Here is a 23,276-nt window from a genome sequence, read left to right on the forward strand (position 1 = left end):
ATAAAAATAAGTGAGCAAGAGGCAGCCAGGGAAGTGCAGCCATTCTCAAAGGTTTTGGTCTCAGGTTTCCTTTATACTCTTAGAAAATATTAAGGCTCCCAATGATTTTTTGTTTAGGTGGTTTATATCCATCAATATTTTACTGTATTAGTTTGGTAATAATATTACCTGGAGTACCTGGAGAAGAGAAAGGCTACCCACTCTACCCACTCCAGCATTCTGGCCTGGAGAAATCCATGGACTGTATAATTCATGGGGTCACAAAGAGTCAGACATAACTGAGCAACTTTCACTTCATTTCACAGAAGTGAAAACTGAGAAATTTAGAAAAATATTTATTCTTTAAAAAAATAATAAAAGCCATTATATGTTGGTAGCAGAAAATGAAGAGGAACTGAAGAGTTCCTCTTGTTAAAGGTGGTAAGAGGAAAATGAAAAAGCTGGCTTCAAACTCAGCATTCAAAACGCTTAAGATCATGGCATCCCGGCCCATTGCTTCATGGCAAATAGAAGGGGAAAATGTGGAAGTAGTGACAGATTTTATTTTCTAGGGCTGCAAAATCACTGTGGACAGTGATTGCAGCCATGAAATTAAAAGGAAAGCTTGTTTTCCTTGGAAGGAAAGTTTGACAAACCTAGATAGCATATTAAAAAGCAGAGACATCACTTGCAAACAAAGGTTTGTATGGTCAAAGCTATGGTTTTTTCCAGTAGTCATATACAGATGTGAGAGTTGGATCATAAAGAAGGCTGAGTGCTGAAGAACTGATGCTTTCAAATTGTTGGCTGGAGAAGAACTGAGAGTCTCTTGGACAGCAAGGAGATAAACCAGTTGATCCTAAAGGAAATCAATGCTCAGTATTCATTGGAATGACTGATGCTGAAGTTGAAGCTCCAGTACCTTGACCACCTGATCGGAAGAGCCGACTCATTGGAAGGGACCCTGATGCTGGGAAAGACTGAAGGCAAAAGGAGAAGAGAGCAGCAGAGGTTGAGATGGTTTGATAGCATTACCGATTCAATGGTAACTTGAGCAAACTCCAGGAGATGGTGAAGGACAGGGAAGCCTGGCATGCTGCAGTCCATGGGGTCACAAAGAATAGGACATGACTTGGTGACTGAACAAACAACTACAGTGTTAATATCAATAACATGTTTTTAATGAAAATAACTCACTTCCTACTTTTGCATTCCAGTCCCTTATGATGAAAAGGACATCTTTTTTTTTGGTGTTAGTTCTAGAAGATCTTTTCGGTCATCATAAAACCGTTCAACTTCAGCTTCTTCGGCATTAGTGGTTGGGGCATAGACTTGGATTACTGTGATATTGAATGGTTTGCCTTGGAAATGAACAGAGTCATTCTGTCATTTTTGAGATTACACCCAAGTACTGCATTTTGGACTCTAGTTGACTATGAGGGTTACTCCATTTCTTCTAAGGGATTCTTGCCCACAGTAGTAGGTATGATGGTCATCTGAATTAAATTCACCCAATCCAGTCCATTTTCATTCACTGATTGCTAAAATGTCTGTGTTCACTCTTGCCATCTCCTGTTTGACCACTTCCAATTTACCTTGATTCATGGACCTAACATTCCAGGTTCCTATGCAGTATTGTTCTTTATAGCATTGGACTTCCATCACCAGTCACATCCACAACTGGGCATTGTTTTTGCTATGGCCCTGTCTCTTCATTCTTTCTGGAGTTATTTCTCCACTCTTCTTCAGTAGCATATTGGGTACCTACCGACCTGGGGAGTTCATCTTTCAGTGTCATATCTTTTTGCCTTTTCATACTTTTGATGGGGTTCTCAAGGCAAGAATACTGAAGTGGTTTTCCATTCCCTTCTCCAGTGGACCACGTTTTGTCAGAACTGTCCACCATGACCTGTCCATCTTGGGTGGCCCTACACGGCACGGCTCATGGTTTCATTGAGTTAGACACGGCTATGGTCCATGTGATCAGTTTGGTTAGTTTTCTGTGATTGTTGTTTCATTCATATGTGGCTCAGATCATGAACTCCTTATTACAAAATTCAGACTTAAATTGAAGAAAATAGGGAAAACCACTAGACCATTCGGGTATGCCTAAATCAAATCACTTATGATTATCCAGTGGAAGTGACAGATAGATTCAAGGGATTAGGTCTGATTAGAGTGCCTGAAGAACTATGGACAGAGGTTCGTGACATTGTACAGGAAGCAGTGATCAAGACCATCCCCGAGAAAAACAAATGCAAAAAGGCAAAATGGTCGTCTGAGGAGACCTTACAAATAGCTGAGAAAAGAAGAGAAGCTAAAGGCAAAAGAGAAAAGGATAGATATATCCATCGGAATGTAGAGTTCCAAAGAATGGCAAGGAGAGATAAGAAAGCCTTCCTCAGTGATCAATGCAAAGAAATAGAGGAAAACAATAGAATGAGAAAGACTAGAGATCTCTTCAAGAAAATTAGAGATACCAAGGGAATATTTCATGCAAAGATGGTCACAGTAAAGGACAGAAATAGTATGGACCTGACAGAAGCAGAAGATATTAAGAAAAAGTAGCAGGAGTACACAGAAGAACTGTACAAAAAAGATATTAATGACCCAGATAACCATAATGGTGTGATCACTCACCTAGCTCAGACATCCTGGAGTGCAAAGTCAAGTGGGCTTTAGGAAGCATCACTACAAACAAAGCTATTGGAAGTGATGGAATTCCAGCTGAGCTATTTCAAGTCCTAAAAGATGATGTGAAAGTGCTGCATTCAATATGCCAGCAAATTTGGGAAACTCAGTAGTGGCCTCAGGATTGGAAAAGGTCAGTTTTCATTCCAGTCCCAAAGAAAGGCAGTGCCAAAGAATGTTCAGGCTACCACATAATTGCACTTATTTTACATGGTATCAAAGTTTTAAATTACATGCTCAAAATTCTCCAAGCTTATCTTTAACAGTGCATGAACTGAGAACTTCCAGATGTTCAAGATGGATTTAGAAAAGGCACAGAGGAATCAGAGATCAAATTGCCAACATCCAATGGATCATCAAAGAAGCAAGAGAGTTCCAGAAAAACATCCGCTTCTGCTTTACTGACTACACCAAAGCCTTTGACACTGTGGTTCACAACAAATTATGGAAAATTCTTCAGGAGATGGGAATACCAGACCACCTTACCTGCCTCCTGAGAAATCTGTATGCAGGTTAAGAAGCAACAGTTCAAACTGGACATGGAACAATAGACTGGTTCCAAATTGGGAAAGGAGTACATCAAGGCTGTATATTGTCACCCTGTTTATTTAACTTATATGCAGAGTACATCATGAGAAATGCTGGGTTGGATGAAGCACAAGCTGAAATCAAGATTGCTGGGAGAAATATCAATAACCTCAGACATGCAGATGATACCACCCTTATGGCAGAAAGTGAAGAAGAACTAAAGAGCCTCTTGATGAACGTGGAAGAGGAAAGTGAAAAAGCTGGCTTAAAACTTATCATACAAAAACTAAGATCATGGCATCTGGTCCCATCACTTCATGGCACATAGATGGGGAAACAGCGGAAACAGAGACTTTATTTGCTTGGGCTCCCAAATCACTGCAGACAGTGACCGCAGCCATGAAATTAAAAGACATGTGTTCCTTGGAAGAAAAGCTATGACAAACCTTGACAGTGTATTAAAAAGCAGAGACATTACTTTGCTGACAAAGGTCTGCCTAGTCAAAGCTATGGTTTTTCCAGTGGTCATGTATGGATGTGAGAGTTGGACCATAAAGAAAGCTGAGTGTGGAAGAATTGATGGTTTTGAACTGTGGTGTTGGGAGAAGACTCTTGAGAGTCCCTTGGACAGCAAGAAGATCCAACCAGTCCATCCTAAAGGAAATCAGTCCTGAATATTCATTGGAAGGACATGCTGAAGCTGAAGCTCCAATACTTTGGCTATCTGATGCAAAGAACTGACTCAGTGGAGAAGACCATAATGCTGGGAAAGATTGAAGGCAGGAGGAGAAGGGGATGACGGAGCATGAGATGGTTGGATGGCATCACTGACCCGATGAACATGAGTTTAAGCAAACTCTAGGAGTTGGTGAAGGACAGGGAAGCCTGGCGTGCTGCAGTCAATGGGGTCACAAAGAGTCAGAGACTTCTGAGTGACTGAACTGAACTGTACGAAAATAACTACATTTTCCAGAACAAATTCAGTGAGTGACATTGTTTTTACTTTCGCAATTCTTTTAAATGTCTAACTTAATGGAAGACAGCTGGAATCTCATTAACTTTTTTATTTAATTTGCTGCAGCACACTTGTCATGTAGCCTCTGGAAAACTCCACTTGACATGAGAGAATGAGAGTGAAAAAGGCAAATGTCTTAATGTTTGGCTTCACAGGCCCTCTGAAAGTGTTTTCGAGATCCCTAGATACGGCCAGCTTTAGTGATAGGAGCACAGACACTAAAGCTAGATTTTAGTGAGTTCACATTCCAGCTTTGCCACTGACCCGTTAGGCAAGACATCTAACCTGTCTGTGCCTCAGTTTGCTCATATACAAAATGTACATAGGTACCTGCTTCAGTGGGTTATTATGAGGATTAAATAGTAAGGTGTAAAGTACTTAGAACATTACTAGAAGCATCAGTTTTTATTTAAATAAATAAGCCCTGTTAATAATTCTTTCCATCAAGGAATTTAATCTAGTTAAGGAGATAGTTGAAAAGCAAACAATTTCAGGATTTTGTATAAATTCCTTGATAGATATATTTATAGGAGAGGCTTCTCAACTTTGGGGCCAAGAGTCAGGACGTTCCTGTTGTCTGAACCATAGAAGGTGCAGATTTCCACCAATGTTAGAATGAGTTATAAATTCTTAATTCAGACAGTGTCCATCCCCATTAACTTTTGCTGTAATTTAACTTTTTTATCTTCCTTATTTGTAATGGAAAGAGTGTGAGCAGCCTAACTGGTTTGCTTCTCTGATGCCCACTTAGAGCCAGAAACTTTATCATAATTGTCACATATGCCCATTGCCTGGGAGGGCAGGTGCTCAGAGTTCATTGCCTGGTTATGAATTAATGACAGTCAAAATGTGGGAGAACCATTTCTGTGATCCACTAGGCTTCTGTGGTAGATATTTGTAATCACTTGATAACTCTGGGATATAATTGTAAGAAGGAAATTATAGATAATATTTTTATTGAAAGTTAAACCTAATCATTTTGTTCTTAAAAATGAGAGTAAAATCTCTTAATGTAACTTTTATTATTTTCTCATTGTTTTAGGGAATTATATTGGATATTTATTGTATTTTTAAACTTTAAACTTTTTATTTTGCATTGGGATATAGCCAGTTAACAATGTTGTAGTAGTTTCAAATGAATATCTAAGGGACTCAGTCAGACACAGTGTATATTTGTTTTAAATTCTATTTAAAATTACCAAGTCTCTGGGTTTTATTACAATAACAAGAAGCTTTAATGTGTTGAAAAGTGTAGTATGTTTATTGTAAATTCACAGTGTCACTCAAGATGGTTTGATAAACAGGTGGTAAAGCAATTAAGATGCAATTTTTAAAAAGTTAGTTGGTAACTTATAAAAATACTGCCACACAGAGTTATCGTTTGTCTCGAATGAGTCCTTTTTTCTCAAGGCATGTTTAGTTTTTAATGCTCAGGTTTGGTCATTGATAGCATTAATATTGTTATTCTCATGCAGAGTTGTGTCTCTGCTGTTTTTCACAGAATGCTCTTTCCCCCTCATTGTAGATCCGACGGAGGCGCCTTGCACGACTTGCTGGTGGACAGACCTCCCAGCCTACCACCCCTCTCACTTCTCCCCAGAGGGAGAACCCCCCCGGGCCTCCCATAGCAGCATCAGCTCCAGGCCCCTCCCAGAGCCTTGGTCTCAACGTCCACAACATGACGCCCGCTACCTCCCCCATTGGTGCATCAGGTGAGCCTCACCTTCATACCTGGGAGCTTTCTGGTACAGTTACAGTTGCGAAATTTCCATGGCAGGATGAAATGAACAGCAACTTTTAAAAATCCTGCAAGCAGTGGTTTAAAGATTAAGGTCATTACAATGTGTTTTGTTAATGTCTGTTCATTTTGATGTTTTGATAGTGATGTTGAAGCTGACTGTTTTCTATAGCTTTCATGCTTTTTTTCAGACAAGGCCAGGTCTTTTCTCTGATGGCAAGGAGCTTAAGACTAAATTTGGTTCTGCAGATTTTATGACTTTGGTTGATGCTTTTTTTTTTTAAGATAAAATATTCTGCAAATCCAAGATTGAAATAATGGTCAAGATTGAAATAATGGTCAAAATAATGCCTCTGATTATGGATTTCATTGTCTTCATTCTATATTGTCATAGAACCTTTTCTCTAAATTTTCAGGGTATGTAAAGTTCGCCTTGGGAATTCCCTGATAGTCCAATGGTTAGGACTCTGTGCTCTCACTGCTGAGGGCCTGGGTTCAATACCTGGTCAGGGAACTAAGATCCCATAAGCCTTGCAATATGGCCAAAAAGAAAATAAAATAGAATAAAAGTTTGAACTCTTAACTATAGAAGTATTAATATAAATGAACCATAATAAGTTCACCTGATATGATGTCTTATAACTGTCTCATTGATAGTTTAACTGTTGTAGAAGTTAATTTCTTTATAATTAATGAGCTCATGGTTGATACCATGGTTGTCTTTGTTGGGAAATGTATCTTTTAAGATATCTGTCTTTTCACTAAGTGAACTTTTCTATCAAATGTAATAATTATTGACTTTATTATAATAGTTAGGATTCTAAGTAGGAAAAAGGTGCTAAGAGACCTGCATTGATCATCATATCATCTAATAATGTAATATCTGATTGTCAGCTCTGCTCTTGTTTAATGCACTGCCACCTCTGAACAATCCATCTTCATGATCTAGGATAACTTGTCGATTAAAATTTATTTGCGGAGTTTCTGTTACTATGACTCTCGTTAGGCATCACTGTAGGCCCCTCCTAAGGCAAATATAAATGCTTCTATGTAAATCTGCTAATTATTAAATGAGAGAGGCTCAGGCCAACACATGTTAGTAATAAACGATGCCTGTGTCTGAAATGTTTCCTGGTTACTGCTTGGAGAAGCTGTGGTTATCTACTAGGAGAAAGGGTCAGGATTCCAGTTGTGTTTCGTCCTTTTCCTGTGGTGCCACCAGCACTGCTGCTTGCCTCACCCTGATCAGACCCCACCTGGGATGCTGCCGCGTGTCCAGGGAAGAGCTCGTGGGATGGGGAGGGACTTAAAAACTTCACTGCATCAGCAAAGTGTCCTGGGGACAGGCTCCTGCCGCTCCTCGCTGCAGCGGGTCGTCTCTTTGGGACCTTCAGGATTAATCTCGGCATGCCCCTTAGGCCCACTCATGTCAGCCACCCCATCTCCCCGTGTCCTCATGCCTCATCTCCCAGTCTCTAATCCTTATGTGGTTTGTCACATGTACCTTTCCTTCCCCACTTCCCCAAATTCTGAAAGCCTTGTGCCCAGCCACCAGCATAATCATGCTCTGTCAGCGTCCCTTCCCCTTAGTGCTCTCACTGGATCTGACCTCTTTCTCCATTGCTTTCTTGTTTCTTCTTCTTGACCATTCTTCCTCCACCCTGAAAACACATTGGTTTGAATCTTGTGTTACCTAACCATATTCTCCACTTCTCTCCCTTGTTGAGGCTTATATTCCAAAGCCCGCTCACCCACAGCACTCGTTATGTCCACTATTTGTCCAGCACTGTTTCTGTCTTAATTTGTGATGATTTCAGTAGCCGTGTGATCCTTCTAGAACTCCGACCTCTGTGTTTCTTGAGCTCCTCCCCTTCAGTGACCTTTCCTGCCCTCTGACTCCAGCCACTCACTGCCATGGTCAGACTCTAGATTTTTCAGTCTCAGTGACTTTCTGACCACCACCTTCGGCTTTTTTGCTCACCCCTCTGTGCCCAAATCCTCAGTCTTCCCTCGGGGCTACAGTCCCTTGACCCATCACCTTTTTACTTTCTTCATGTTTCCCCCTCCTCGTGTCCTTACTTTCCTCCTCAACCTGGGGAAATTTCATGGCCAGTCACTACTGTCACTCCTTCTCTGGCCTCTCTCTCACTCTGTCTTCTTCCCTTAAAGTACAATCCTCGTCTTAAGTCCCAGTCCCCTCCTGTTCTTGGTCTCTTGCTGTGAAATGAGGCTGGAGAAAAACCATACTAGCAATCTCATTTCAGAGCCATCATCACAGACTCAAGTGGACCCTTAATACTAGTGGGTAATTGTACTGTATTTCCTTGTTCACTCTCCCACAGTCTGTTTCAGTCTATTTCATACCTTCTCTAATGTGTAACACCTCTTCTCCATGTACACTCTGGGCTGGTGGCCCACCTTCCAGTTTTGTGGAGAGAACAGATGCAGGCAAAAGGGAACCTACCTCCTTCACCTTCAACCCTGCTTCCACTGCCAACCAGTATGTGCGGCCAGTTCTTGTCATAGTTGAACTGTCCCTGCCCTTGCTGCGGTCTGTACCCTGGATCCCATCTCCTCTCACTGCCCAGAGCCATTGCTACAGCAGTTCCTGTCGTCTCTCCAGCTTCATCCGGTTCTCCATCTCAAGTGGAAACCTTTTATTTTTGTTTAAACAGTCATCATACATGCTGTTCCTTCTCCCATGATGGGAGTAAATAAAAAAGAACTCTCTTGATCTCATATCCCCTGCTGACTTCCACCCCACTTCTCTGCACCCTTTCACAACAGAACTTCTAGAATGAGTTGCCCATCCTTAGTCTCCTCTTTCTGTCCTTGCACCTTGCTGAGTCGAGTCCCATCAGGTGAGGCCTCCTGTGGTCAGCTCTGAGTCACCGTCTCGTCTGACCTGTCAGCTCCATTCCACGTGGCTTTGGCCTTCTTCTCCTTGAAACACTCTCTCTTCAGCTTCAGAGCATTACGCTCCTGATTTTCATCCTGTTTCCATCTGTTCCTTCTTAGTTCTTTGTATGAATCTTTTTCATTTCCCAAGCTTCTAAAGGTCAGGGTTCAAGGGCTCAGTATTTAACCTCTTCTCCTCTCCATCTCTATGCTTATTCTCTTATTAATTTTATCCAGTATCCTGACGAAATTGGTACCTCCAGCTCAGGCCTGTTCTTTGAACTTCAGTGTGGCGTTCATCTGATACATGTCTCACAGTTAACACATTCAAAATCAAGTTCGTGATATTTCCTTACATCTTATTTTTTCCTAGAACCCTATCTCAGTAAATGATAACTCATTTTTTTTTTCTAGTTGCTTAAGCTTAAAATGGGCATCCCTGGTGGCTCAGATGGTAAAGAATTTATTTGCAGTGGAGGAAACCTGGGTTCAGTCCCTGGCTAGAGAAGATCCCCTGGAGAAGGGAATGGCAACCCACTCCAGTATTCTTGTCTGGAGAATTCCATAGACAGAGGAGCCTGGTGGGCTATGTAGTCTGTGGGGTTGCAAAGAGTTGGACACAACTGAGTGACTAACACTTCACTCTTCTGCAAGCTTAAAACATTCTGTCTTCTTTTTACCTCATAATTCTAGGTTGAGAGTCATCAAATTCCTTCTTTAAAAGGCCAGTTAGTAAATATTTTTGGCTGTGCAGGCTGTGCAGTCTCTGTCACAAACATTCTTCTCTGCCCCCTAGCACAAAACAGCCATAGACTTTGTGTCAACTGATGAGCATTGCTGTGTTTCAATAAAACTTTATTTACAAAAATAAGTAAGTGTGGCCTGTGGACTGAGGCTTGCTGACCTCTGTCCTAGGTCTTTCAGCAAAATTTAGAACCAGACTCAATTCTCACCACCTCTTCTCATCTCACCGCCTCTCCTGCTACTGCCCAGGTTCAAGGCACTTGCATATCTCGCCTGGACTATTAGAGTGGGCTTTAGATGCGTCTCTCCTGCCGTGTCTCTAGACGTGCCTGCCCTGGCTTCACCTCAGTCTGTTGTCCGTGCAAAGCCAGACTGGGTTCCACTGAAGCAAGACTACAGCACTGCAAAGTATTATTCTTTTCAGCAAGGAGGATAGTTATTATCACAATAGTAACCAACAGACTTGGCAACTCTGAACGGTTCATTCTTGTCAGGTGTGCCTCTATGCTGTGAAGTCACCATTGTGTTTCTCCTGTAACCGTCATTATTCATAATCACAAACAGGTAGATGTTGTTAGCCGTACTCTTGGCAGATGGGATAAACAGATTTTCAGGAAGTGAAGTGAAAGTCACTCAGTAGTGTCCAACTCTTTGCAACCCCATGGACTATATACAGTTCATGGAATTCTCCAGGACAGAATGCTGGAATGGGTAACCTTTCCCATCTCCGGGGGATCTTCTCAACCCAGGGATTGAACCCAGGTCTCCTGCATTACGGATTCTTTACTAGCTGAGCCACAAGGAAAGCCCAGATTTTCAGGAACTTACTAAATAGGTTTAAGTGAAACAGAAAATAAACCACTCCTAAGAGAGGTTACATCATCTTCTGTTGTCTTCTGGCCTCAATCAAAATAAAAGTCAGAGTCCTCACCTCAACCTGGGGCTGCATGAGGTCTGTCCTGAACCTGCCCTCCTCTCTTCTTTCCCTTCCTCCTGTTTCAGCTAGAAATGTGCTGGCTTCCCCTCTGTTCCTGGGACATTCCAGACATGGTTCCTGTTTGTGTTTGTTTCTGTGTGTCTGTGTGTGTTAGTTGCTCAATCCTGTCCAACTCTTTGAGACCCCATGAACTGTAACCTGCCAGGTTCCTCTGTCCATGGGATTCTCCAGGCAAGAATACTAGAGTGGGTTGCCATCCCTTTCTCCAGATCTTCCCAACCCAGGGACTGAACCCTGGTCTCCTGCATTGCATGTGGATTCTTTACTGACTAAGCCACCAGGAAAACCATGGTCCCTGTTGGGGGCTTTTATGCTTGCTGTTTCTTTGCCTAGAATGCTCATACCCTAAAATCCACCCAGCATTTTTCTTCCACTCTTCATATGTTTACCCATGTCACTTTTTCAAAAAGGCCACCTTGTCTACACTTGATCTTAGCCAAAAGGCTGAGAAGTGATGACCACGTTGTCCAAACATTCAACCTGTATCTGACGTAGACACTTGTTCCTTGAGCTCTTGTTGCCTGCCCACATAGCATGTATATTACTTGTTGTTGTTGTTCTTCAGTCGTGTTCGACTCTTGCGATCCCATGGACTGCAGCATGCCAGGTTTTCCTGTCCTTCACTCTCTCCTAGAGTTTGCTCAGATTCATGTCCATCAAGTTAGTGATGCCATCCAACCATCTCATCCTCTGTCGTCACCTTCTCCTCCTGCCTTCAGTCTTTCTCAACATCATGGTCTTTTCTAATGAGTCAGCTCTTTGCATCAGGTGGCCAAAGTATTGGAGCTTCAGTCCCTCCAATGTATATTCAGGATTGATTTCCTTTAGGATTGACTGGTTGGATCTCCTTGCAGTCCAAGGGACTCTCAAGAGTCTTCTTCAACACCACAGTTCAAAAGCATCAGTTTTTGGTGCTCAGCTTTATGGTCCATCTCTCACATCCATACTTGACTATTGGAAAAACCATTGCTTTGACTAGGCGGACCTTTGTCAGCAAAGTAATGTCTCTGCTTCTTAATACGCTGTCTAGTTTTGTCATAGCTTTTCTTCCAAGGAGCAAGCGTCTTTTAATTTCATGGCTACAGTCACCATCTGCAGTAATTTTGAAGTCCTGGGAAATAGAATCCATCACTGTTTCCATTACTTGTAGTGTATCCTGTTTTCTCTGCTTCCTTTCCTAATGTGTGAGCTCCATGGGGGCAGGGACTTGTGTGCATTTTATTCATGAAAACAGTGTGAGTAGTTTCCATGAAGATGATGATGCCTTGTGCTTACCCTCTGTGGTCCTGGATGGCAAATGTAGGGCCAGTTGGTAGCTTTATTATCCACTGAGTGTGAAGGGAAGACTTCTGTTCCAGAATGAAGTGCTTCTTAGACAAATACTGGGTTGGCTGCCACCCATGGTAAGAGGTTCTGATCCAGTAGTGACCAGGCAGTTATTCTGCAGTCTTCTTATTGCTTAACCCTTGGACTGCAAGGAGATCCAACCAGTCAATCCTAAAGGACATAAACCCTGAATATTCATTGGAAGGACTGATGCTAAAGTTTTTGTCCTCCTGATGCAAAGAGCCGACTCATTGGAAAAGACCCTGATGCTGGGAAGGATTGAAGGGGGCGTCAGAGGATGAGATGGTTGGAATGACTCAATGGACATGAGTTTGAGCAAACTCCAGGAGATAGTGAAGGACAGGGAAGCCTGGCATGCTACAGTCCATGGGTTTGCAAACAGTTGGATGCGACTAAGCGACTGAACAACAATTTCTTAATCCAGGTGCTTTCAGTACAAGTGACAGAAGCGAGGGTTCGGAAGTTGGCTGTGAGTCCTATGATTGCTTCTCCCATCTGGCCCCAGCTTCTGCAGTGCCACCTACCTTTGTATTAGTTTCCTGAGGGCATCATAGCAAAGTATCCAAAACTTGATGACTTAAAACAATAGAAATTGTCCTCTCACAGTTCTGGAGATTAGAAGTCTGATGTCAAGGTGTCGGCAGGGCTGTGCTCCTTCTGAAGGCTGGAAGGAAGAATCCTTGCCTCTTCTTGCTTCAGCTGGTTGCTGGCACTCCTTGTTTTTTCTTGGCTTGTGGCAGCATCACTCCAGTCTCTACTTCAGTCTTCTCGTGCCCATGCCTCTGTGTGGCTGTGCTCAAGGTTCCCTCTTGTTTTGGTTGAAGGGACTGTACTACATGACTTGTAGTAGCTTCCCAGGTGGCACTAGTGGTAAAGAACCTGCCTGCCATTGCAGGAGACATAGGAGACTTGGGTTCCACCCCTGGTCAGAAAGATCTCCTGGAGGAAGCAATGGCAAACCACTCCAGTGTTCTTGCCTGGAGAATCCCATGGACAGAGGAGCCTGGCGGGGTGCAGTCTATAGGGTTGCAAAGAGTTAGACATGACTGAAGCGACTTAGCACACAATATAATGTTGCTTCTGCCTGTCTTAAAGCTTTATAAACATGGTGAACGTTTTTCTTACACGATAGCTGTTTTTTTGGTCATCATCATTGATAATGTTGCGTTTACATTTCAGCTTATCCAGTGTTTACTTAGGGCTGTTGCAGGTCAAACATGGTGCTCGGTCATGGAAGCACAGAGATGAGAGAGACTCATTTTCTTTCCTGGAAGCGCTTACAGTCCAGCAATGGAGAAAATGTTCTTTAGTTTCCTTTTAAAAATCTGTGCTTATTAAATTCCTGGGACGAGAGACTGGTTTTCTTGGTTCCTTCCCCCATCTTGAGATCGTTCTATGATTACCTAGTCTTCAGAAATTCTTAACCCTCTGGGACGGCTTTTCTTTTATAGTCTTGTTTTGGAATTATGCTTATCTCCCCTCTGTCCCCTCTGTTGTTTACCCATCGGACATCTTGAACATGTCCAATAAAGCCTCACCCTCCCTGGCTGTCATGACCTCTCCCAAGCTGTGGTCATTCTTGCTCAAGAGTTCCCCTGTGAATCCTTTATCAAACAAGTTCCATCTTGACAGAATTATTAGGTCTGGTGGAGCAAGTTCTCTCGTTGCCTTTTTTGTCCCTAGTACTGTGTTTCTTCACTGTTGTCATTGCATTTCCCTTTGGCAAACTGGGGATAGCCATCTCAAAAAATACTTTTAAATGCATGTATCATAAAACATGAAGGATTACGAAGGAGAACAATTATATTCAAATATAGTTATAACAGTTTTAAAGATTGTGATACCCATACTTTATGTGTTCCTCAGTGAAGGACTTCAGATAAAATATCTGAAGCTAGTCAGAGAGCTGCTGTCATTTTGACCCCCTCAGTTGTGTCTCCCTGTGTGTGTGGTCAAGACCTTCTGCTCTGGGAGCCGAAATGAGCAGCCAGGGCCTGTTAGCAACAACCAAGAAGCCATATGATCGTTTGGCCTCCCCCGCTGGTTCCGAGGTCTGAGTTCGAGACAGAATCTCTTTTCTCTGTCTAACTGCTAGTCTTTAATATACTTAGTAATAACTTAACCTGCATTCTTTTTTAGCATTATTGTTGCAAATGGCCTTTGTCATGCTTCCACTTGTGCGTGTGAACATGTGTTTAATGCTTTCTACCTGCAGGCACTGTCTTAGGCGCCAGGGCTACAGAGATGGGCAAGTCTCAGTTAAGGCATGCTGAAGGGCTCATAATCTAGTGGGAGGAGGTGGGCTTGTGAAGGGTCCTCCACGACAGGGAGGCCCACGGTCGCTGCCTCAGGCTCATGACTGTGGTGTTTGATTTGTAATTATGATTATTAGGTAATATTGGGTTAAAAAACCCAAGTAAACTTTTTGGCCAACCCAATATGATATATTTTATGTATATTTTTAGTTATTCCAATTTTTTTTTATAAAATTGAAAAGTTGCACACACAGTACAGAGAGTCCCCTTATGTCCTCACCCACTTTCCCCTAATGTTAATATCTGGTACATTTGTCAAAACTAACGTTATCCTTAGTATTTTATTATCAACTAAACAACTAAACATAAGAGTCCTTAGTCTCATTTAGTCTGTGACAGTTTTTCCCTTTTTGTGTTTTTCATGATTTTAGCAGTGGTGAAGAGTACTTTGTAGAATTCTCCTTACTTTGGCTTTATCTTGGTGTTTTTCTCATGATTAGACTTGGGTTTGGGTATAGGAGGAAGACTGTCATAAAGGTGAACATGACATCAGACATCATCTGGTTCTCATCAGACATCTCTGGTGATGTTGATCTTCATTCACCTCCCTGTTAAACTGGGGTTCACAAGGTCTCTCCACTGTAAAGTGAAGATTTTTCCTTTTCCAAACTCATTTCTTTGGAATTGAATTCCTAAGTTCAGCCCAATTCCTAAGTTTTACATCCTGGAAGGGCAAGTATGTACATATATTTTAAATTCTTCTATAAGGGACATTTGTGCAATTATTTATTTAACCCTTATTTACATCAGCATGCTAAGTTGCTTCAGTTGTGTCCAACTCTTTGCAATCCCATGGACTGTAGTGCACCAGGCTCCTCTGTCCGAGAGATTTCCCAGGTAAGAATATTGGAGCGGGCTGCCAGGCCCTCCTCCAAGGGATCTTCCTGATCCAGGGATCAAACCCACATCTTGTGTCTCCCATGTCAGCAATGGGTTCCTTACCATTTGCATTACCTGAGAAGCCCACATCAGCATGAACTCATGTATATTTATTTTATTCTCTTGAGCTATATTTCATATTGCTATATCATTTATTTCTGCCATTTTAAAAAAATGCAGGTTGTTCCAATTTTGGCCATTGGGAACTCTTTCATGTTGACTTCTTTGTTGACATGCTTATCCTTTTAGATTTTTGAGTACTGTGTTTCTGGCATTTGTAAAACGCTCCAGGCTCATCTTATATTTTCTCTGCCCCAGCCATAGAATCAGCCATTTCTTCTTGGAGAAGTCATGGCTTTTTGATTCCAGATGTATGATTCTCTGCATGATTAGTTCTATGGAATATTCAGAACAAATCATAAATGTCATATTTAGAACCAGTCATAAATATCATATTTAGCACCAATCATAAATATGAAGATCAAAGCAATTTTCCAATTTGAGTTGTTGGTTTTCATGTCCCAAGATTTTAGATATTACTGTTTTACTTTATCGGTTTGAAATGCCATTTCTTTTGTGTTTATTCACAAGAACAAACTTGTTTCACCAGGAAATTAGCTAATGATTAGATATGTCATTCTGCTTTATGGAATAGAATATGTTCATTTTAATTCGTGTTGAGGGGTGATGTTTGTATTGGCCAAATAAGATAGAACTGTACTTTGTATGTTTCATGAATGCTAACCACTTAGCTAAGTTCATTGTCAAGGTCTATGTAAAATGCTTTAGAATTTTGATTAGCAGGAAATGAGTGATTCCTTTTATAACATTAATGTCTTTTCAAGTTTTCTTTTTTAATTTTAGAAGGTAAACAACGTATATAGCTTTGGTTTAAAGTAGCTATGATTGAAGAACTGTTCAGCAGTTTGGGGTAAAGCAAACTGCAGCCTTTTCTGTGGAGTGAGAGGACCTGAGTTTTAATCTGTGTTCTGTTTCTGACTTGCTGAAGTTCCTAAAGGAAGTCTTGGACTTCGTGGATCTCAGTATTCTTATCTGTAAAAGAGGATTGGGCGAAAGCTTTAAAGTTACCCCACCCCGCTTCCCTTCCTTTTTAACAGCTCGATTGAGGATTTAGGGCTCATTTTGGTGAGTCGGTGCTTTCTTTTTCAATTAAAGAAAATTTTTTTAATTGGAGGATGATTTTTCTACGATAATTGTGTTGGTTTCTGCTGTACAACAACGGGAGTCAGTCCTAGGTATCTATGTATATCCCCTCCCCCTTGAACCTTCCTCCCAGCCTTCACCCTCCTCCCCACCCCTCTCAGTTATTGCAGAGTGCTGGGCTGGGCTCCCTGTGCTGTACCGCAGCTTCTCGCTAGCTGTCTGTTTTACACATGGTGGCGTATGTGTCAATGGCGGCTCTCAGTTCGTCCCACCGTCTCCTTTCCCCACTGTGTCCGCAAGTCTGTTCTCTATGTCTGCATCTCTATTCCTGCCCTGCAAACAGGTTCATCGGTACCATTTTTCTAGATTCATACATATGCATTAATATACGATATTTGTGTTTCTCTTTCTGACTTACATCACTCTGTTTAACAGCCTCTAGGTTCATGTACTTCAGTTCAGCTGACTCACATTTGTTCCTTTTTATGGCTGAGTGTGCTTCTTTTTATACTAGGGTTGAGCAAGCTTGTGTATTTGTGTGTGTGTGTGTCTAAAGTTCTGGAACAGATCTAATATTATAGCTTGAAAGTAGTTATCTGGTCTAGTGTATACCTGAAAGGGAATGTCGCTCAGGAAGTGCTGTAATATTCGGAGGAAACACTTACAGAAATAAAGTCCTTATTATTTACTTTTTTGTAGAAACAAATTCATACTTTTAACAAGTTCTCATTATTCATAAAAATTGGGAAAGCTGCCATCTTCAAAGGCTGTAGTTCATATTTTATTAAGTACACGTGGTTTCCTCCATTCTGTTATACACACTTTCACTTTTTAAAGATTTGTTTTTGAGTTGACAATGTAGAAATTTTACTCATCTCCTAAGAAAGAATCAGAGGAGTTTATGTCTGTATTTTAGTTCTTTAGTGTCTGGCTTTATGGAGATGAAGACTGTGGGGGAAAAAAAAAATCTGCATTCCTTGAAATGGGCTCCCTGGCAGCCATCCCTCAAGTTAGAAAGGGAAAAGGGTGAAGATAACAAAAGACTTGTATGATTTGAAGATAGAGTAGTACTTTGTGCTACTGTTTCGATTTTAGTTACAGTATTTGATTTATATTGCTTCTAAATGAAGTCAGCGACTTTCCTTTTAAATTTTTAGTCATTTATTTATTCGTTTTTGGTTGCACTGAGGCTTTGTTGCTGTCCGAGGGCTTTCTCTAATTGTGGTGAGCAGGAGCTACTCTTTGTTGTGATGTTTGGCCTTCTCGTTGACTTCTCTTGCTGTGGAGAACGGGCTATCGGGCCATCGGGTTTCAGTAGTTGTAGCACACGGGCTTAGTTGCCCCATGGCATGTGCAGTCTTCCAGGACCAGGGATCGAAACCATGCCCCCTGCACTGACAGGTAAATTCTTAACCACTCGACCACCAGGGAAGTCTGAGACGTTCAGTTTTTTAAGTTTAAGACAACAGTAGGGTCCCTCCTAGATTCTAGATGGTATATAGAGATTGGGGAGCATTGGCAAACATAAATTCTGGGGCAGGTTTGCCCTGTTTGACACTTATGAATGTTATGTGAAAGGTTCAGGGAAAAAAATCAGATGATATTCTTGTTGTCTTATAAAAACAGTGCAAATAGATTGTATTATGCCATATGGTATACTCTGACATTCTATGAGTATAGGATTATTGTACTCATAGTATATCATAGTACTCACAGCACATTGGATTACAAGTACAGCATTTTAAACAATGTACTGTAATTATTAGTTTAATTTTAGGATTGGTTTTTATAAAGTAGAGATTTAAAGGCTGCTAAATTGATATCCCATAAAAATTGTTGAACTTTATTATTTTATTAAAAAGTTGTCAGACCTTTGAGTGTGGTAGGTAAAATGATATTCTCCTAGGACATTGTTGATGCTCTGTTATTTGCTCCTTCAATAAAGATCTGTTGGGAATTTATTTTGGATTGTTGTTGTTCAGTCACTCAGTCATGTCTGACTCTTTGCTACCCCATGGACTGTAGCATGCCAGGCTTCACTGTCCTTCACTGTCTCCCAGAGTTTGCTCAGCCTCATGTCCATTGAATCGGTGATAATTACACTTGAATTAATTATGTAAAGTTTTACAGTCTTCTCTAAGCTTATTTCAGAATTCTCACTACATCAGATGATTTTGATGTTTTACTGAAATCTACTTATGAATAGTTAGTTCTAGAAGGTCTCGTAGGTCTTCATAGAACTGTTCAGCTTCTTCAGTGTTACTGGTTGGGGCATATATTTCTTGATGAAAGTGAAAGAAGAGAGTGAAAAAGCTGGCTTAAAGCTCAACATTCAGAAAACTAAGATCATGGCATCTGGTCCCATCACTTCATGGCAAATAGATGGGGAAACAGTGGAAATAGTGGCTGACTTTATTTTTCTGGGCTCCAAAATCACTGCAGATGGTGATTGCAGCCATGAAATTAAAAGACGCTTACTCCTTGGAAGGAAAGTTATGACTAACCTAGACAGCATATTAAAAACCAGAGACATTACTTTGCCAGCAGAGGTCTGTCTATCAAGGCTATGGTTTTTCCAGTAGTTGTGTATGGATGTGAGAGTTGGACTATATAACAAAAGCTAAGTGCCGAAGAATTGATGGTTTTGAACTGTGGTGTTGGAGAAGACTCTTGAGAGTCCCTTGAACTGCAAGGAGATCCAACCAGTCCATCCTAAAGGAGATCAGTCCTGGGTGTTCATTGGTAGGACTGATGTTGAAGCTGAAACTCCAATACTTTGGCCACCTGATGCAAAGAGCTAACTCATTTGAAAAGACCTTGATGCTGGGAAAGATTGAGGGCAGGAGAAGAGGGGGACGACAGAGGATGAGATGGTTGGATGGCATCCCTGACTCAATGGACATGGGTTTGGGTGGACCCCGGGAGTTGGTGATGGCCAGGGAGGTCTGGCGTGCTGCAGTTCATGGGTTTGCAAAGAGTTGGACACAACTGAGCCACTGAACTGAACTTATGAATAGTAAAGATTTAGTTTCTCTTTCCCTTCTGAGTCTTGAAAAAGTTTTAATAAGCAGATACATGTTAAAACCCTGCTATCAGGAGTGGGTAAAGTCTTCAAAGAAGAAAGATATGAAAGAGTATTAAGTGGATTTTCTTGGGATGCTGGGAGGGTTAACATTTTAATCTACTTGATAGTTGTTTCAGCTACAAGTGATAACTCAAGTTGTTTTGCTTTTTAAAACATAAGCCAGTTTCCTTTCAGTAATATAGTATGCATTGCCTGAAAATGCCTGGGTAAGCTTTTTTTTTTTTTTTGTAGAAAGATTAAGCTCATAGAGTTAAAGTAAATTTTTAAATTCTATGAACAACCTGGTTTTGAAGATTTTGGTAGAAACACCATGACCCTGTGTGCCTGGCTATGGTTCACTGTACTCTAGGCTCTTGTGAGGTCAGGGATGGCAGGATGTTTGTTTTTCCCAAGCTATTGCAAGATAAGATGTTCAGTCAATAAATGGGTTGATCTGTATTTAAGGACATGGCTTAGATGGATCTATTTGTACATTTTCAATATCTTATTATGAAAATTTGAAGCGCCCAGCAAAGTAGAAGGAACTTGGCAGTGAATGCTTATATAGTAAGTGCCCTACACACAACCCTTCAAGTTGGGAACTTGCAAAGAGCCAGACATGAGTTTGCATGTTCAGTCACATAAGTTGGTTAACACGTCTGGTGTACATTGTCACAGGTGTGCATCCTCCACAAATGGCTGTGCTTTTGTGTACTTTACTGTATAGTACGGTATAGAGTACAGCAGTACTGCATCTTTATTTAAGCCCAGGATTTCTGGAAGCAAGCTTAAAAGCAGCAGTGATGTATCTGGTACTAGTGTACTTTTCAAGGTACTATTAAGATTAAAAATGTTTTATTTCTTGTGTTTGTTTTTATGTATTCTTTATGTGAAAACTATTACAAATCTATTACAGTACAGTACTGTATGGCCCGTTATGTTAGGCTAACTTTGTTGAACTTGAAAACAAACTGGGCTTAATGAGCGCACTCTGGGAACAGAGCATGTTCGTGTGTAGGGGAGTTACTGTACACCTATCGCCTAGAGTCTACCATTATCATTTTACTCTGTTTGCTTTATCACTCATCTCTCCATCTGTCTGTCTTCCTATCCATTCATTAATGTATCTTATTTTTGGTCCATTTCAAGGATATATCTGGACTGTCGTGACAGCTCATTTGTACTCAGGGCCCATTGTCTGAATTAGTGAAAGAGAAGGTGATGAGGAGTCAGTTTTAGGTATCAGATGTAGCTCTGTTGTTACTGACCTTGTATGATATTTATCGATAAACTGGTTTCTCACTGATGTTGCTATGATTTTAATGTCACTTCGATCTTCAGTACAGTCTTCTGATAGAAATTCCTCAGTGGACAGCTTTGATGATGGTATGAATGCCGATTGTGTGTGTTTACTGTTGCCATTACAAATAGCTTTAATGTTATCTCACGCGAGACTTCCTCTTTTATGTCTCTTTTGGTTAGGAGTAGCCCATCGAAGCCAGAGCAGTGAGGGAGTCAGTTCTCTCAGCAGCTCGCCCTCCAATAGCCTTGAAACGCAGTCCCAGTCTCTCTCACGTTCCCAGAGCATGGATATCGATGGAGTCTCTTGTGAGAAAAGGTAAAGTAAGCCAGTTTTCCAATAAGCTGCTTTACTGATAGAAAGGGAAAGATCTGTTCACTTTAGTGTCTAGTCCAGTAGTCTCAAATGCCAGCCCAGAGGTCTATGCCAGCCCTTAGCTTGATTAGCGCTCAGTTTATTAAACTGAAAGGTCTATGTATTATTCTGAAATGATCTTTATACCTTTTTAAGTTTGGGTGCTGAAATGTCTTTTATGAAATACTGGTACAGGTGGTAAAAAAAAAATTTTTTTAATATCTTTATTTTGTAAGTACAAAGTTGGCAAACATAGATCAGCCCCTAAAAATTTCTTCAAAGATTTACTACTTGGTGAAATTTTTTTTTTAACTTGGTAAAAAAATTTTTTTAACAGTTTGAAAGGGTGTAGGCAGGTAAGCAAATGTTCTAAGAGCTCCATGAGGATCAGGGTGCCGTGGAGTAGAGCCGTCCTGTGTCGCACAGGTGTGCAGGTATGCTGTGAGTAGATGACAGAGTGGCTGAGGGGTTGATTCCTTTACTCCTTGGACAGCCAGACCCCCACGACGTGGCTCCTCTGCCCTCATGCAGCCCCCTCTGTTTCTGTTAGTGCACCAGACAGATAGCATTTTCTAGGTGTGTTAGAATACTGGGGTGTTGTGCACTTTAGGTTGGGGTGAGGAGCCAGATCAGAGATCACCCCACTTTAGGCAAGAATTCAGAAAGGACTACACTGCCAGGAAAAAGATCAAGTAGAAAAAAATCAACCACATAGAGGAAAAACAATTGTGTTCTTACTACCTTTGCTATGAGTGGATGAATTTTTTAAAACTCAAGTCAACTCTGCAATTTCAGTGTAGAGTTGGCCAGTGGGTAATTTTCATGTGGGCTTAGCACCTAAATTTACACTTAACTGTTGTAGTCTGAAAAACCTCAGGCTAAGAACTGTCATATACAGTGGACCTTTACATGTCTTTAAGCATCTAGCAGAAACAAACATAAATCATCCAAGTGTTCAGAGAATTTCCTTAGAAAAATTTCCAAGAAATATGAACTCATGGTCAAAAATTAAAGCACACTCAGCGACTCTGTGTCTCGAGTCTGCCCATGTGTCTATCCACATGTAGTCTTTCTCCTCCTAATAAACACTTTACTTGTTTCATTTTAAAGAAAAAAAAAGCATACTCGAAAAAAGCCGCCTCATGTAAGAGTCTGTAGAATCAGTAACAATAGAATTATTCACCTAGACTCATTGGGGTTTTGGAATTGTCAAATACAGAACTTAAAATCTGTATGTTTAACTAAATTTTAAAAAGTATTGAAAATGTGAATAAGAGGCCAGCAACTATAAAAACAACCAAGCATATTTGGAAAAGAACTGAATAGAATTTCTAAAAATGAGAAGATAGTAATACACAGTGGGTTAAGATAACTAAAGAGAAAATTAACAAATGGAGTGATAGAGCTGAAGAACTTACCTAGAGTGTACCACAAAGAGAAAGAGAGATGAAAAATATGAAGGGTGTTTAGAAATACAGAGGACAAGAGGACACAAATTTAGTATATAGCTACTAGAAGTATCAAAAAGAGAGGGCAGGCACACTGGGAGATTTCTCACTTCTCTCCTTGTTCCATTGTTTTTTCCTCTGCTGATTTGAAAGCCATTATCAAAATGATAAACGGCTGAGGATTTGTCTAGAGTTGATCAATATATGAATCTTCAGGTTCAGGAAGCCCTATAACTTATGAGCAAGGTAAATAAAAGGAAATTTGCATCTAGACATTTTATAGTTAACTTGCAGAAAACCAAAGACAAAGACATTTAAAGCAGCCAAGAGAAACGAGAGATTATCTACGAAAGGACGATAGTTATATATCTCAGTGATGGAGGGCAGAGGACTATGGAATCAATGTTAAGTGCTGAGAGAAAGTAACTGTCAGCTGGAAACTATGTATATTTGTGAAACTATCTTTTAAGAGCAGAGGAGAAATAAAGATATTTATAGATTTAAAAAACAAATGTGAACAACTGATGGTCTGCCACAAGAAGACCCCAAATTTTAACAGATGCATTTAAGAAGGAAAATGTGTATGGCTGATTCACTTTGCTGTGCAGTAGAAACTAATACAACATTGTAAAGCAACTATACTCTAACAAAAATTAATTTTTGAAAAAGCTACTAAGATATATTGTACAGCACGGGGAATACAGCAAATATTCTATAATAACTAAATGTAGTATAACCTTTAAAGCTTGGAAATCACTACATGGTACACCTGTAATTTACATAATACTGTGTACCAACTATACTTCAAGAAAAAA

The 23,276-nt window shown here is 40.7% G+C and overlaps 1 protein-coding gene and 1 non-coding gene across 3 annotated transcripts in view; both read left to right on the forward strand.

Annotated features, from left to right (window-relative positions):
- Positions 1–23,276, forward strand: part of UBE4B (ubiquitination factor E4B) — a 122,201-nt gene that overhangs the window by 32,203 nt on the left and 66,722 nt on the right. For both annotated transcript variants that reach the window (XM_005892711.3, XM_005892712.2), the window contains exons 2-3: positions 5,739–5,925; positions 20,842–20,977. In XM_005892711.3, the coding sequence (XP_005892773.2) occupies positions 5,739–5,925; positions 20,842–20,977 (323 nt within the window). The remainder of the gene's footprint in view (positions 1–5,738; positions 5,926–20,841; positions 20,978–23,276) is intronic.
- Positions 6,393–6,465, forward strand: TRNAE-CUC (transfer RNA glutamic acid (anticodon CUC)). The gene has a single exon. It is a non-coding gene; the product is annotated as a tRNA-Glu (tRNA).

Source organism: Bos mutus, chromosome 16 (assembly GCF_027580195.1).
Source record: "Bos mutus isolate GX-2022 chromosome 16, NWIPB_WYAK_1.1, whole genome shotgun sequence".
Taxonomy (NCBI): Eukaryota; Metazoa; Chordata; class Mammalia; order Artiodactyla; family Bovidae; genus Bos; species Bos mutus.